General features: G+C 44.4%; 1 protein-coding gene and 1 pseudogene across 17 annotated transcripts in view; both read right to left on the reverse strand.

Annotated features, from left to right (window-relative positions):
* Positions 1-16,748, reverse strand: part of LOC138744480 (ankyrin-3-like) — a 666,186-nt gene that overhangs the window by 45,962 nt on the left and 603,476 nt on the right. For 14 of the 17 annotated variants that reach the window (XM_069900721.1, XM_069900714.1, XM_069900719.1 and 11 more), the window contains 6 exons: positions 15,221-15,449; positions 14,352-14,477; positions 13,485-13,607; positions 13,034-13,060; positions 11,696-11,780; positions 1,517-1,591 (listed from right to left, as the gene is read on the reverse strand). In XM_069900721.1, the coding sequence (XP_069756822.1) occupies positions 1,517-1,591; positions 11,696-11,780; positions 13,034-13,060; positions 13,485-13,607; positions 14,352-14,477; positions 15,221-15,449 (665 nt within the window). The remainder of the gene's footprint in view (positions 1-1,516; positions 1,592-11,695; positions 11,781-13,033; positions 13,061-13,484; positions 13,608-14,351; positions 14,478-15,220; positions 15,450-16,748) is intronic. The other 3 variants (XM_069900724.1, XM_069900727.1, XM_069900715.1) reach the window with 1 other exon arrangement.
* On the reverse strand, positions 2,112-9,538 carry LOC138744479 (ankyrin-3 pseudogene; annotated as a pseudogene).

Below are 16,748 nucleotides of genomic sequence, written 5' to 3' on the forward strand. Positions count from 1 at the left end.
CACAACACCACCAATCTTTGCATCATCCGCAAACTTGCTTATCCAATTCTCCACCCCTACTTCCAGATCGTTAATATATATAACAAACAGTAGTGGACCGAGGACCGATCCCTGAGGAACTCCACTAGTCACTGGCCTCCAATTGGACAAACAATTTTCTACCACTACTCTCTGACATCTCCCATCCAACCATTGCTGAATCCATTTCACTACCTCCTCATTTATACCTTATTCCTCCACCTTTTTTCCTAACCTCCTGTGGGGAACTTTGTCAAAAGCTTTACTAAATAGACAACATCCACAGTTTTCCCTTCATCAACCTTTTTTGTAACCCCCTTGAAAAACTCAATCAGGTTTGTCAAGCATGATCTACCCCTGACAAAACCATGCTGATTACTCCCTAGCAATCCCTGTACCTCCAAATAATTCTAAATACCATCCCTCAGAACACTTTCCATCAACTTGCCCACCACAGACGTCAGACTCACGGCCCTATAATTCCCAGGTTTACATTTAGACCCTTTCTTAAACAGCGGAACCACATGCGCCACCCTCCAATCCTTTAGCACTATCCCCGTGTCCAGTGACATCCTAAATATCTCTGTTAATGGCCCCACTATCTGTCCACTAGCCTCCCTGAGTGTCCTTGGGAATATTTTGTCTGGTCCCGGAGATTTATCGTCTACGTTCCGATGAATAAAGTCCCATTCTCCTTAATCTCTCACTGTAATTCAGATGCTGTAAGCCAGGCAACATTCTTGAAAACCTTCTTTGCACCCTCTCCATCTTATCTATATCCTTTCTATAATTTGGAGACCAGACTGAGCACAGTACTCCAAACCTGGCCTCACCAATGCCTTAAACTGCTGCAGCATCACCTCCCAGCTCCTCGACTCTAGACTCGTTTATCCATTTTGGATAATCAGAGTTGGACTACACACGTTCTACTAATGGAGGCATTATCAAAATACTTGTTTTAAACACCTCTATTGTTTCTTCCCCTCAAATTTTCTTCCTTTAAAGGCCTAATTGCCATATAATTCAATTCCTCAATCCAGTGAACTTTTCTCTGTCATCTCTATGTTCTTCCCAAAGCAACACCAAACTCTGGATGTGGTCAAACAAGTAAAGCATAAACGTTTATCATAGCTTTCTTGCTTTTTACTCTGAGCTTTTGCTGGAAAATCCAGGTTTAGAAGAATGTCTCAGCACATGCAGTGGTTTCGAAGAGCAAAATAAAAACCTGCTGGAGTAACTCGGCAGGTTGAGTAACATCAGTGGGAGAAAAAGAACCGTTGACATTTCTAGTCGGGACCCTTTGTCTAATTCTATTCTTCCCCGCAGAGGCTTCTCAACTCATTGAGTTCCTCCAGCAGATGATATTTTGCTCCAGATTCCAACCTCTGGTTTCAAATTACCGCTGGACGCAATCTGGAATAATGGTTTTAAATGCGAGTTAGCATTCAGGGTCTCCTTTTTGTCTTGAGGGTGTACAAAGATTACAAGTGCATCTTACCTGTCCAACTCAGTCCCAGATGATCTGCCACTATGGCTGTCCTTATATCTGTCCTTTCACACGGGCTCTGAGGGCCTGCAGTTTTTAAACAATGAATTAGGCCAACATCCTGAGCAACACATCCAACATCCAGATTTAGGTAAAAAAAATCTACTCGTGCCCACGTATATGAAATAAACAGGTCCTAGCTACCTACACAAGTGTAAATCCTATCGCAATCATTAGTAAGATCCAAATTCAGATGAATGCGGAAAATTTAAAGTGACGTCACAGCGCAATGTTGATAAAGAATTTGAACATGCTGAAAAACACCCACTTTTCTAAATGTGTAATTGGAGAAAAGTGAACAAACTGCACGTGCTTTACAAAAGTGTTGCATTTTCTTGTCTGACTTGCATAGAACTGCAGGTCTGCAGAGAAGATGTGGTCTAATTCTCTCTGCTTAATGTTGGTAGGCATGCTTCACTGGGAGAAAACTACTGGGATTACACTGGAGAAAACGGGCGGGGGGAACGGGGTGGGGGGGGGGGGAATACGAAACAACACAAACAACGACAATGATCACATGACAGCTAAAGGATAAATCACGCCACAAGCAATCACAGATAGTCATGCACTAAAGATCAACAAGTCGAAAGTTTTACAAACTAGGCTTGATCTCCGCGATGCGAGCCACGCGAGGCCCAGAAACCTGACTGCTTTCCTCCCCACCAGTCCTTTTACTGCTCCTTGTCTCACTGTAGACCTTTTCAACCTTTGATTTTAAAGATGCTGCCTCTGGTCTCATATCTCTAGGAGACCTCGATGTAACGGAAAGTAGGCCGGCTTCCGATAAAGTTGCATTTCGCGACGTGCTGTCTTCTTCAGAGATCTCTGACTGCCCTCTTTTCTCTTCATTGGCATGTCGATCCACAAGTTTTATTGCCTCACTGCTAATTCCTTTAAAATATCCAAATGAATATTTACAAACCTCACTTGGTTGTACCTTGTTTGCTCTACTTGATTTATTCATGGTATTGCTAGGCCTTACCTTAACTGGCAGTCTAGAATAAGATTGCTTCGGCTTTACTTTGGCTGGCTGTCCCTGTTCTACACTGGACTGGGATATGGTGAGTGGAGGCAAATTTGTTTTGTCAATATTTTTAATAGGGATTCTAGATTTTGCATCAAAATGTTTGGGAGGATCTGTTTTTGCCTTAAACTCATTCTTCCTAGGCTGCTTCACTGTGCACGCTTTCTGATCTGGATGAGAAACGGACAATGGGGCCACGTTTGTTTTTACTGGAAGTCTCGATTTGGGCTTTCTTACTGGTTCAGCAAGTTTTTTTACCACGTCAGTTTTGGTGGTTGTCAATGGTTCTGGTTCTTGGACAGTTGATTCAATTGCTGGCTTGACTTCAGACTGACTAATGGCCTCACTGCTGCCAGCGTCTGTGGCTGGAGAATCAAACTTTTCCTTATTAGAACTTATTGGCAAATCAGATCTGTCACTTTCTATCATACATTCCTGACTCGTAGCTCTAGTCTGTACTGTAGCTATTTCTAGCACTGCATGCTCTGTGATCTGATCATCTAACAGCACGGTATCAGCTTTAACTTCAACCATCTCAGTTGCGCCCATGTCTTTCTTCATCGTCATTGTGGACGCAGAAATTCCCATTTTAATTGGCGTGCGTAATTTAGGATCAACTTTTGCAGCTGTGGCCGGTGAGGATTTGTCCACTGTGTTGCCACTGGATAGCGATTCCAGGCCATTTCCGCTAGCCTGGACTTTCTCGTGCTCAACTTGGGGCGCCTCTATCGATGCCTCAGTTGTGTTATCCCCTGTCTGAGGCAGCGTGGTGACTACAAGTGTGTTTAGAACCCTTTCCCCCTTCTCCCCTGACTTCCCCTCAGCGGTATGCTCACCAATTTGGAAAAATTGGAGCCTTTCTTCAACAAAATCCCTCTTGCTCATGTCAATTGCACCACTGCGAGTCATCTCAAACATCTTCCCTTCATGAAATGGGAAGGGATTAGGCTCACTAGTTGGAGTGCTCTCATCTGTTGGGGTTCTGGCTGGGGTGGTATCTGGTGTTGTTGCTTGGGACCTGTCCTCTACTGCTAAGCCAAAGGCCTTTTGCTCATCCTCTCTCAACCTAGCTTCAAAGACTTCATCGTCCCCTCGGCCATTAGACCATGGATCAAAGTCAAGGCCTTTGGTAGCAACAGTTTTAAACGGGGTTGCAAATTCTTCCTCTAGTTTGTAACTAAAATATGAATCATTAAACCCGGTTCTGTCAGGATGCCTGCCTTCCAAAGTGAAGATCTCGGTTCCTGGTTTACCATCAGTTTTCCCTTCGCCTTTCTTTTCAGAAGTCTGAGTTTTAGACTGCAAGGGTGTTTCTTCTTCAGCGCCTACCTTTCCCTCTTCCTCAATTACTGCAAGTTTACCCTGGCTATAGGAACGATCCCCCTGCTTCAAAATCCCTTCAGTGACCCAAACATCCATCTTGGTTTCTATTCCCTGATTCAAGGATTTAGAGTCAGTTTCAGTTAGGCCATCATCTTCATCCGGCAGATCGTATCCGTCAAGGGAGTCAACCTCTGTGGCATCGGTGTCATGGGAGAATTCTGCAGTCGTTGCTATAGAGCACTCAGTGACCGACTGGTCATTATTGCCGTTTGGGACTGCATCCTCCTCAGAAGTGACGTCCAAAGCCAAATTTTCGTCGTCATCTTGGGGATCGTCATCTTTGCCACTCTGCTCTTTAGGCTTACATCTCGAGGAACCAGTGTTGGTGTCGTCCTGCAGTTTAAAGGTGTACTTTTTCATGGGAGCTGGCTGAAAGATGGACTCATCGCTGCTCGAGTCACTGTCATTGGCACCAGGAGGGATGGGCGAAGGTGGCTGGACTCTGATGACGGGCTCGGCCATGAAATGTTTGTCATGTTCTTCTTGCAAGCTCAGTTCAATCACATCCAGCTCATCCTCGGTGGTAGTGCCAGGCCCTTTCTTCCTGACACCGGGCATCTCGGAATCCAAAGTATTGATTGGAGGAGGCGGAGGGAACTCAATGTAGGCGACACGATTTTCTTTCTGCCGTTTATCTTTTCCATCTGATTCGGTCAGCTTCGAGGATCTCGTCAGTCCGCTCACGTATTTAGCAGAGGCCATTTTGACCAGTTCTTCCTCTTCCGATTCTTCAGAAACTTCAGGGATCGGACTGGGCTTTCCATGCATGGTGGGAAGTTGGGATGAAAGTTCATAGCTGACCTCCTCAGAACTGGGTGTTTCAGGTGTGACAGGACTTTTTCCAGAACTCTCTATCAGTGATACTTGTTCCAAAGTGTCATCTTCTGGACTACCCTGAGGAGAGGGGCATGGTTTATGCTGGCGAACTGTATAAAAAGAGCCCCTTGTCTCCTGCACTGTCCTACTTTCCTGACTGGTGATTCGTTTAATATTTCCTTGGAGTGGGCCCACAGGTTCTTTCTCATAGTGTTTCCCCATTTGAACAATGCTGACGTACACAGGCAAAACCTTTATTTCTTTAAAACCTTCAATGCTCGCCAAGGGTGCTGTTCTATCCAAAAACTCAACTGGACTCTGATCAAAGAACTCACTCAGTGAGGAATCCTTCACAGGACTGAACTCGAGAGAGTCAGGAGACTTGACAGGGGAGGTTTCCAGCTCTTCCCGACAGCAGCCTGGGTCCACGCCATTCCCATGTCTGTCAGACTGATTGTCCTTGGAGCCATTAGTCTGAATACTACTCTCTTCTTCAAAGAACTGGGGCCCCTTTTTGGCTCTCTCCAGCATTACCTTGGGTGTTTTGATGACTACATCAGTCTCGTGGAACTTCATTTGATCACCGTTACATTTTTGTATCTTTGACGTCAGTTTCGGCTTCTCTTCTTGAACTCTGACCGGGATCTGTGATGGGCTGTCTTTCCTCGTAGTCTTTCCTCGCATTTGCTCACTGGAGCTCTCACCCTCTCCGAAAGTTCGCTCCACCTTCTTGGACGGAGAGCTCGACGGGGCCCCTCGAGCTTCCTTTATTGAGTGCTTGCTGTTTGACAGATGCTCCTTCTCCACTGCAGGGGCGATCGTTTCTCTCACGTGCCCATCAGACCGAAACTCGGCTTGGGCTAGGTCGTTTTCCATTAGATTATCATGCACAAGAATGTGGGTAAGCTTGTCCTTGTGAGATTTGCGATTGGCACTCCCACAGTGTTCCCAGGTTCTGTATACTTTTTTCTCTTTATCCAATTTTATTTGTAGCTCTTGGTCTTTTTTCAAAGGTGCTTCTGTTTCACCAACTGCACCTTTTGCACCAAACACTAACTGTTTTGGAGCGGAGGCCACAAATTGAGAAATATTTGCATGTGGTGTAACTTCTGTTGCCTTCTGAAGCACTGACGACACAGGATCCATTCCAATGTTCAAACCTCCCAAGCTGCTGAAGTCCTTAAACTTGCTGGCGTGCACTTCCTTCACGGTAGAAATGGCCCCTTGGGCTGCATGTTCCAACTTTTTCTGATTAATTTCTTTCAAGGAGAACTGGTAGATTGGCAGCTTGCTCTCCTGCACTCGTTTAATGGACACATTCAGCTGCCCTTCCTGCAAATCCTTTTCCGCAAAGGGTGCTTTCACCTCATCACCAACCTGAGCGCCGGAGCAAGGAGCCGCAACTTTTCTCAGTTTGCTGTCAGCCTGGCCGCCCTGCACAGCACGGTCTTGCGGGTAGGCGTGCCATGAGGAGTCCTTGCTCTTCTGCACCACCACCGGCTCAGGCTTCAATGAGCCATTCCCTGTGTGTTTGAAGTGAAAAGGTTGCTGGGGCAGGGCCTCGCAGGGTTTTGTTTTATGTTTCACGTCATCCGAGAGGGGCAGGGAAGCCCTCTGGGCAGCGTCCACCATTGCATGGGCCGTCCTTTTCTCCTCAGCACGAACAGAGTACCTGCGAAGGCACTGCTCGCCCTGCTTCTCCTGGCTCCATTCGTCGCTGGGCGTTACGTCGGTCAGCTGCAGCTTCTCTGGGCTACTGCTGGCAGAACTGAGGCCGGAATGGGTTTGCATTCCTTCCCTTTTGTGGGGCTTCTTTTCTGGCGACTGCAGCTCATCATTCAACTTCTCGGTTTTGTCCCGAAAAAACTGGGACACTTCAGTCAGCTTCTCCTCTGCTTCTTTCACCGTTCTGTCAACCCGGTCTTCATAAATCAGCTTCTCTCTTCCTCCCTCCTGCTGGTCTTCACTGAAGCGCATCCACAGGGCATGCTTTGGACTTCCAGATTCCGGTGGATAGTGCAGCACTGCAACCTTCTCAAGGCGACTGCCTCGCTCTGGCAACTGATCGACGTGATCAGTCATCACTTTGGCGATTTCCTTCTCCTGCGACACATCATTCAGTCTCCGGTAATGACCGGTTGCCTGCGGGTCCAGACTGAAGACCTGAGGCTGCTCAGTGACTGATTCTTCAGTGTCAGAATGGGAAATATCCATTTTTTCTGAAAGAAGCATCTTCTCCGCAAACCTGTAGGACTCGCCCCTCATCTCAGAGTATTCGTCATCGTGGTACTCGACAGACTGCTGCGTGAGAAGCTTCAGCGTTTTGTAGGAGTCATCGGAGATGAGCTGAGCTGAGCTGGGACGGCTTTCATCCTCCTGGGACACAGGAGTGTTCACCCTCGATGACTCCATGTAGGATGGAAGGGATTCTTCAGCCGTGAGCTCCTCCTCTTCCCGCTGTACCTGCTCGTCATGACAGGCGTCAAACCTCTCTGGGAGAACTTTGGCTTCCCTTCCCTCTCTGTCTCCCAAAAAATCTTTCTGATAAACAAACAATTCTCTCTCTGGGTGCTTTTTTGTCTCCCTGATAATTACTTCTGTCGGTTCCACTTTATTCCCCTTTTCAATATGGAACTCAAAAGTTCTTTCAACTTTTGGTTTCGAGTTGGAGTCTTTGTCAAGATAGCTCGACATTGCTTCTCCAGTCTTGCTGCTTTCTGAAGACACCACCGATTTGTGCTCAAACAGGCCAGCCAGTTCTTTCGAAGGATCACGGCCTGATTGAAAAGCCTTCATGATATCACGAACAGACATAGTTTCTTCTATTCTTTCACTTGCCTTGCTCTCAGTGGGGAGGGGTGAGTGGTAAACCATTCTAGTGGTTGTGGTAATTTGAGTTTCCTCTTTCACATGCACCTCTTTGCTCTTCAAGCATTTGCTGTCTTCATCCTCGGACTTTGTTTTGATTTGAAAAGCTTTCACCTTGTCTTTGATTGAACCAATAGGCTTCTCTTCCACTTCTGCAAACATATCTGCATTTTGCAACGAAGCCAACCCTTCCGTTTTGGACTCCTGCATCGCATCTAATGATGGTTCGTAGCTTCGAATGACACGGACCACTTCCGTACGCGTTTCTGTTATGACTGGCGGTATGGGAACATCTTGAAAGAGGGGCTTAGGACCGGTGCTCTCTGCACTTTGAGGGGCAGAAGGTGTCTTTTCGCTCCTGGTCTCAAACCCACTGTCCGACAGAGGACTCTTGTCCTGATCGTGCTGAGAAAGATCGTCAGGTGACTCCAAAATAGCTTCAGTCGCCATTAGCGCGTCTGCAAGTTTGCTCAGTTCCTTTTCTGAAGCAGACTGGCGCATGGTTGGCGGAGGCATCTTGAGTTTATGTTCTGGCAAAGGCATTGTTGGCTTGTGAGCCCTTTTGGAGAACATTTTGTCTTCACCTTCCTTCCTGATGTCAGTTTGGTGATATTTATTATCACTCATCGTTCCCAGCGTGTCAATTCCGAGATCATTTGTCAAGTAGTCGACCACTCTTGCCAAGCTGAAGTCCTTTTCTCCTCCGTTTTTCACTTTAATTGGTAAAAAAGTGCCAAAGTGGTCACTGGCCTTTTGCTTCGCCTCCTCAACATCATCACAGTCAAACATAACCCAGTCACCTTCACCCGAAAGCTCTCCATTTGTCTGAGCTCCCTTTGCACCGTTCTTTCGCTCCGACAGCCCGTCCTTCTGAAGGATTTCACTGACTTTCACCAAGTCTTCTTTAACCTTCTCCACAAGCTTGAAAGGCTCCTCACTTTCATCCTCGCTTTTTCCTCCCTTTGCAGACACCTCCGACGGGAATGCTTTTTCGCTTGCCGAGTCGGTTTGCAGGATGGCGGTCATCTTCATCAAGTCTTCCCTCATCTCTGCAACGTCTTTCAAAATTTCCTGACTGGAGGACAGGGAGGAGGCAGATGATAATTTCAGAGCTGTGGGAGCAAGATACAGGGAGCTTTTCAATGGGGATAAGGTCTTAGCAAACTGTGACTGAGCTGGAGGGCGAGATTCTGTGGACAAGGATTTTATTGGTGATAATAATGCAGCTGCTGACTTGGTTAGTGGTGTCGCCTCCGAGAGCCTTTTCAGTTGTGGCTCCGATAATACATTTACAACAGAGTAAACAGGTACAGTTATAGTCGATGATGTCACAGATGATGTGGTCACAGATGAAGACCTCAATGAGGAATACAAGGAGCCAGCGGGGGGTAATCTTATTGACTGAAAAGCAGAAGGGGCTGCTGATGCAAAGGATTTAAGAGGAGCAAATGTAACGCTATGGCTGGTTACCTGGGCTTTCTCTACTGCGTTCTGCACCGTTGCAAGGCCTTTGCTTGCCAGCAGTGTGGCAGAAGTTTTCTCGGGTGATGAACCATTTGCTTGACTGCTAAAAAAAGCTGCAGCTGAGGGATACTTGATTGGTGACATCATTCCATTCGTAGAGATCTGGCCATTCGATGAAGCAACCAATTTAGATGGAGAAAAGGACACAGATGACAATCCTTGGGTGGCATCAACAACAGATTTAACAGGAGAAGAACTTAAAGCCGACACCGATTTCAAAGGCGAGGACAGAACCGTGGGTGCAGTCGTAATTATGGACTTGAATGGCAAGGCGGTCGAGTACATGTTAACAGTCGCTTTAGGGGAGGCTGGTGGGGTCATGGTAATGGAGGATCTTTCCAGAAGCGATCCTGCCGTGGTGGCTGGAGACAATCGTGAGGAGAACTGTGACGAAGTTGGCCCTTTTACAGAAGAAGACTCGGGCATTACTGATGCTTTCACTGGTGAAGAAATCAAAGCAGAGGAAGATTTAACAGAATACTGAGTCTGTGTCACTACAGTTTTTATAGGTGAAGATGTGGACTTAAATGATCTAATTGGAGATGCTAAATCACTCATAGATCTTACTGAAGAGGTGGTGGAAGCTCCTAAGGTTGATCTGATAGGTGAAGCAGAAGAAACAGACCAAATTGACTTTAATGGGGAAGCTGTAGGCGTGTTGGAAGTTGAACTTGAAAGAGAGGTGATCCCAGATTTTGCTTGTCCAGCCAGTGTAATGGGGGCTGCTGCCCACGACTGATAAGACTTTGTTGAAAAGACCGGCTTGTACGAGTACGGCGCAGGGAAAGACCTGGTGGTTCCTGTACTTCGTTCAATGATTTCTTAAAAATTTCAGAAATGATATCCAAATTTTTAAAATAAATCAACGAGATAAATTAAAGAAACGGAGAGACCAGAGAAAAAGAGAAATTGGTCAGTAAAATCTGGTCAAACAGTGAGAAGAAAGTACAAATCATTTAAAAAGACACAGCGATAAATTCAGTGAGAACAGCGTTTAAATCAGCTTGATCCGAAAAAGAACATTTTCATTTCCTTGCGTTTAACTGCATAATAGTTAACAAGCTAGAAAGCAATTAGAGCAGCAAATGAAATAACACACATGTAAAATTAAAAGACAAAAATCGGGTAGAAAAGACCAAACACAAACAAGAAACAAATGGTATGAAACACAATGGCAATTTCGAGCAATATTTTTCACAATGTGTGTCTGTTTTACAGCTAAATTTAGCAGTTGCTTTAAACATGCCACTGAGGAAAGAATTCTGAATTTGTCCAAAATTATTATGATACAAGCACACCTCTCCAATGTAAATTAATGTTTGCAGTTTAAAAAAAAGTGAATTTAGTTTGTGTATGATTCATAATAATCTTCAGTCACCATTCACTAATGTGCAAACTGCAGCAAAAGATGCAGTGCCAACAGATTCATCCATTGTGAGTTGGTGTGGCATCATGCCAACACTGTGGTCAAGAGTTCCTTCCACAGCAGTACAACTTAAAGTGTCCCCTCAGATCACAGACTGAAACTAGGTTTAAAATCAGCGAACCCTCTTACCCCGGCTCGATCTCTTACTCTGAGCTAGAAAGTAGTGGCTTCAGGTTTTCATTTCAGAAGCTTGAAAGAAAATCCAAGACAACATTCTCAGGAGGTGCTGCCTTTCACAGGAGATGGTGAACCAAAATCTTATCACCCTATCAAATGGGCGTAAACGAGACAGAGCAAGATAGATCTCTCTTTTGCACAACTTTGGTACCAAAACCAAGTCATTGATATATATATATATTGCTATTTGTGGGCAATGCTGTCCCCCAAATACAAGCACCCACTTGGCGACTCGAGTCCCTTTTGTGAAACAGTGATTAGACGTGGTAAGTAATTAAATGGTTATAAAACACATTGCAATATCCCAAGTTCACAAAAGGCATGCCAAAAATGAAAGTCTTTTATTTCCATTTCCTTAATGAGAGCTTTACGGCATACATGATATCTTAACATGAGAAGCTCCTTGAAATTGGTGATCGGTGGCTGAGTTTAGGGTGACTTTAATATTCGAAGGACAGCAGCCGACCCCCGGACAAGAGGCGTTTTCATGTTTAATTAGTCACAGAGTTCCACAGCATGGACGCAAGCCCTTTGAGCCAACGTCCACACCGACCAACGTTATCCACCCAGGCTAGTCCCATTTGCCTGCGTTCAGCCGAAATCCCTCTACACCTTTCCTATCCGCGTACCTGTCTAAATGGATTAGAATCAATGTGAAAAATAAATCTCATTTTGATCGAAAAAATTAGGCATGCATTAAAAACATTAAATGGTAACAGTAACAAGTGGTTTTTTGCAAAGCAAAGCTAGTTCTTGCTTTCTAGCCATGGATCTCAACAAGTGACAACAGTTTAAAAAGAACGAGTACAAATTTACTTGTTCGACTGTCTTATCTTAAAATGAAAAAAATTATCACACACGAACGTGAACAAGACAAACATTTCGTGGAGGGATGAATGGAGGATCGACTCACTCATTCCGGGTTCAGCGAGGTAGCTGTAGCGTTTCCGTAGAGCGAAGGATGCAAAAGAATGACGGCGGTCTGACGTTCTCTCCACCTGGAAGAAAAGTACTTTGTGGCAATCCGTCGATTTTAACAAATTCCCAAAGTGAAAAACTTTCATTTGCACGTCTCTGTTCTAACAAAGAATCTTGTGGCATACAAATTCTACCAAAATCAATGGCTGCTGCTTGACATCTTGATAGAGAAGTCAATTCTCCTTCCCTTGCTTTTCATTGCACAGGTGATATAAAAACAGAAATGATGAAAAACACTACACTCACCATCTGGATTATTTTAGAAATGAAGCTGCATGCTATTTCCAATTATTCATTTCCTATTTAGTAATTATTACTCTTCAAAGGTTGGTCTTGTTTCCTTCCTGCTAGGAGGATTGCATGCTGCAGCCACCAAACTTTACAGTGCCACATTCAGGTCAAAGGTTAGAAGGATGTGGGGGGGGGGGGGACTCCTGCTTCCAGGAAAGCACTGTCCCATTTGTCCGTCCAATGAATGAACGCATTAAACTGAAGTGCCTGTTTCACACACCAAAAAGTGGGCCTTTGTTCCATTGATGAAGGATCCCCGCAGCATCATTGGGATTCATGAGAGGTCAGTGTGGACACACCGTAGACAAAAGCAGCAAGAATGGAATTTGTAAACACCAAGCATGAAACATACAGACGCATGTGAAACACCTTACTACAAATAGATGAGAATCAGCTTTCGATGTGATTAAACTGATCAGTTTTAGTGTGTGTTAAGGTGTTGACATCTTCACACTTTTTAAATTAGTGGCTATTAAAGATACAGTTACAATAAATATTCTGGTGTACAATGCTGGCAAAGGGGGCCTGAAGCTAACCAAATCACATGGGGGCAGTTGGTACTGACTCAGAAGGCTCTATTCCAGCATAAGATACAAGGAATTTTTATTGTGACCACAAGCAGATACATTGTGATGCACTTATTGAGCTATGGCAGTTGACCCAGTTCTCGGCCACACAAGCTTTTCTCGCTGTGGTGTCACCTCAATTTTGTAATTAAGACACTGCACAGAGATGGACACCGCTGAACTATTTCAGAAACCCTAACCCTCAAGAAAATGAAACAGGATTGTAAAAATGACAAGATCTTTTATTTCCCAGTTGCACCCAGAATTGGTCTGCTGCATCTGGCACTGGGAGTTTGGAGAAATTAACTCAATCTGAGAAACATCAGGGGAAAATAATTCTCCAAGACACCAAATGCACAAATGTCCACTGCAATAACTTAATAGTCATCACCAAGTTTAGAGAAATCATCCTTTACCTCGTCATCTGGGTCTGATTCGGCTTCCTTATGGTCCCAAGAAGCATTGCAGAGACAAGGAGTATTATAATGGACAGCAGGGGAAAGAAACATCAGGATATGAAGGACTCAGAGGCAAGCAAATTAGCACAAGATCAAAACAAGTCCAAAGCCAGCAAAACCAAAAAAAAAATTAAATTTGATTTCACATTAACCAAAAACAAAAATACACAACAAATGATGGACTAAACTGCAGGAGTTTTGACCTCTAAGTTATTAGACAGAGCAAGAGCACAGTGAACAACCAATGCTAGCAATTGAGAAAATAGGATTTAATGACTACTTGTAAAATAATGTAGCATTTCTTGTTTAGAAAATAAGTGTTTGTTTCTAAAGCAATACAGGTTCAGAGTAAATTATGCCATTTATCGAGCTTTCTCGAGCAGAAGATCGATTTGTCTTATTCACATACTTTTTTGTGAGCCGGGAGTGTTATGTTCAGGTTACAGATAGCTGCTTGTGGTAATCCTTTGGAGGTTTTTGGCTCCTTGAGGAAGGACAGACGGCCACAGGGCTCCTGGCTGTTGTCTCTAACCTAGAAATAAGAACCACTTTAATTCACAACAGGCCACACTATTGAGATCTCTGATCTGGAGGGGCACATGCCAACCACCTGATAAATCTTTCTCATTGGCTGTGGCATGTTACAAAACAACGGCCACAGTAGCACGTGTTTAGATTGGTTAAAAACATTTAGAGAAGTATCTTGAATAAATCATTCCATGAGCACAATTTTTTTTAAATTGGGGTTGAGCGATCGATCTTTACTCTTGGCCACACATCCTGCATGTGAAATTGTATGTGAACAGTCTTAATTCAGTACCCAGTGGGGATTATCCACTCGTACAAAACGGTCAGTAACTTGTTGTATCTCTCTATTTTTATAGGAAATAGAAAAAATGGCTGTCTTGTGCAGTAAAAGGGAATCCTTTTCATTAAAATGGAGGCAAACAGATGGCATGGTAGAACGGAACTAATTCGCATGATATTGCTCATCATACTGATAAAGGGAGCATGGAAACAAGTTTGAACCAGGTGGTGCTGAGTTCTGTGGCGAAACTTGAATCCATGATCCGAGAGCTGGAGGCAAGAACATAGCCTCATGGCACATCTTTATGACCAAAGTTTTGGGCCTCTTATCCCCATATACCCTTCAAGAGCCCTCTCCCTTTTTCCATACAATATTCCAAAGTGTCACAGAATGCAGGGCTGATGCATAAATTAATGCAGAGCTGATGTGGTTATTGTCTTACCTTTGCTCCAGAGGTTTTTGCCTTACCTTCACACCAAAGGGCAATCTATTTTCCTTGAAAGCATAGAAGTTGAACACAAGCTGCTGGCCTGCTTTGGCTAGGGGGACCAAGTTTCCATAGCAATCCACGAAGATGGGTTTACCTTCTAGCACCTGTTGGTTAACATTGCAAGTTTACAAATAAACACAAGCATTGACCAAAGAATTGTCATTTTAATGCTTTTGTTTCTGAGTATTTATCAAATAAAGACACATATGCTTGAAATCCCTGTTCCATGCATATAATCAACATAGGATGATTTCTAATTACTTTATGAGGTTGCCTGCTTCGACTCTGGAATGTTAGAAGGTCCCGGGTTTCTGTGGATTGTAAACTGATACTCAGGTGCAGTACGAGATGGGAGGTGTGGGAAAGACCAGCTCCTGGCGAGCAGAAGAATGAATGGGACAGGAGAAAGGATTTATAGATGCTCTTTGACATGATAAACCCATCATAAGTGGAAAAATCATACATCGAAAAAGAATACCACAACTACCAAACATCATAGCCGAGCCTACCTTAATGGGCACAGACCACTTTTCGTAGCCTATAGTTGGGCAAAATCATCCAACACAAAACCTATTTTATAATAAAGTGTTGAATATCTCATGTAATTCATTGAATACTGAAAGGATTTTTGTTCAGCCTAGGCTAGCCCAGCCTTAGATGTGCTCAGACCACTTACTACAGGAGGACAGATTTATCTAAAGCAAAACAGGAGACACACATGGGAGTTTAGCAGGTAGTTCCATGACAACCGAATCTCTGACTTCATCATAAAACCAACATCCAAGTCAGTTGAGAAGTGACGTGCAAAAGATACCTCCAGACTATACAAATCGCTTCTAAAGTATACCTCAATATCTTTGCTCCGTGCCACTTCGGTGAAGTTTTCCTGTTGCTCCAATGTCTTGTCAACTTTATCGTCAGTCATGCAGAAGCAACGCAGGCGGGCTTCCACTGGGTCATGCATTTTGGCAAACACAACAAATTTGGCCATGTAGGGGACACAGATCAACTCTCTGTAGAGTTGTGTGGCTAAACTAACAGTTTCTGGCACCTGGTGACAATCGACAAGCCAAAACCTGTGCAAGAAATCACACAAACAAGAAGCTTTGATCTTTGCACGCATTCAGGTTAACACACCAGACCATTTAGAATCAGAGATCGCACATTACTTCCAAAACTGGGTCATATGAATATTTTATTGGCCATTGTTTATTCATTTCTTTTAACTCGGTCTGTTGATAATTATAAGCACATAATTCTGATTAAAGAATTGTATGAGAGAATCCAATAGTAGGGACTTTCCCCACAGTGTCTTTGGAATTATTGATTCTATTCACAAAAAAACATCTCTGTTCATTTTACGTCAGAAAAGGAGGTATGCAAATACACAGAGTAGCAGAAATATTTAGTTGTTTGTACCTCCAACTCGGGTATTGTTCTCATTCCAGATCTGCTCAAAGAAATCAATGAAAAGAAATTCACAAGTAACATTATGATGGATTAGCAGGATACCTGGCATTGCCCAGGAAATCAAACACTCAGTATTGGCTACATGGTTGAAACAAAATACCCAAAAAACTTCACTGTAATTCAGCTTCTGAATGTGCATTGATGCATAGCACTGTAACTAACTGAGGTGTCCTGGTGCAAGTTCAATTTTTAAAATGTGGTCATGACATTCTTTCTTCTTCTTTCTTTCTTTGGCTTGGCTTCGCGGACGAAGATTTATGGAGGGGGGTAAAAGTCCACGTCAGCTGCAGGCTCGTTTATGGCTGACAAGTCCGATGCGGGACAAGCAGACATGGTTGCAGCGGCTGCAGGGGAAAAATGGTTGGTTGGGGTTGGGTGTTGGGTTTTTCCTCCTTTGTCTTTTGTCAGTGAGGTGGGCTCTGCGGTCTTCTTCAAAGGAGGTTGCTGCCCGCCAAACTGTGAGGCACCAAGATGCACGGTTTGAGGCGATATCAGCCCACTGGCAGTGGTCAATGTGGCAGGCACCAAGAGATTTCTTTAGGCAGTCCTTGTACCTTTTCTTTGGTGCACCTCTGTCACGGTGGCCAGTGGAGAGCTCACCATATTACACGATCTTGGGAAGGCAATGGTCCTCCATTCTGGAGACGTGACCCACCCAGCGCAGCTGGATCTTCAGCAACGTGGACTCGATGCTGTCGGCCTCTGCCATCTCGAGTGCTTCGACGTTAGGGATGAAAGCGCTCCAATGGATGTTGAGGATGGAGCGGAGACAACGCTGGTGGAAGCGTTCTAGGAGCCGTAGGTGATGCCGGTAGAGGACCCATGATTCGGAGCCGAACAGGAGTGTGGGTATGACAACGGCTCTGTATACGCTTATCTTTGTGAGGTTTTTCAGTTGGTTGTTT

Source organism: Narcine bancroftii, chromosome 10 (assembly GCF_036971445.1).
Source record: "Narcine bancroftii isolate sNarBan1 chromosome 10, sNarBan1.hap1, whole genome shotgun sequence".
Classification (NCBI taxonomy): domain Eukaryota; kingdom Metazoa; phylum Chordata; class Chondrichthyes; order Torpediniformes; family Narcinidae; genus Narcine; species Narcine bancroftii.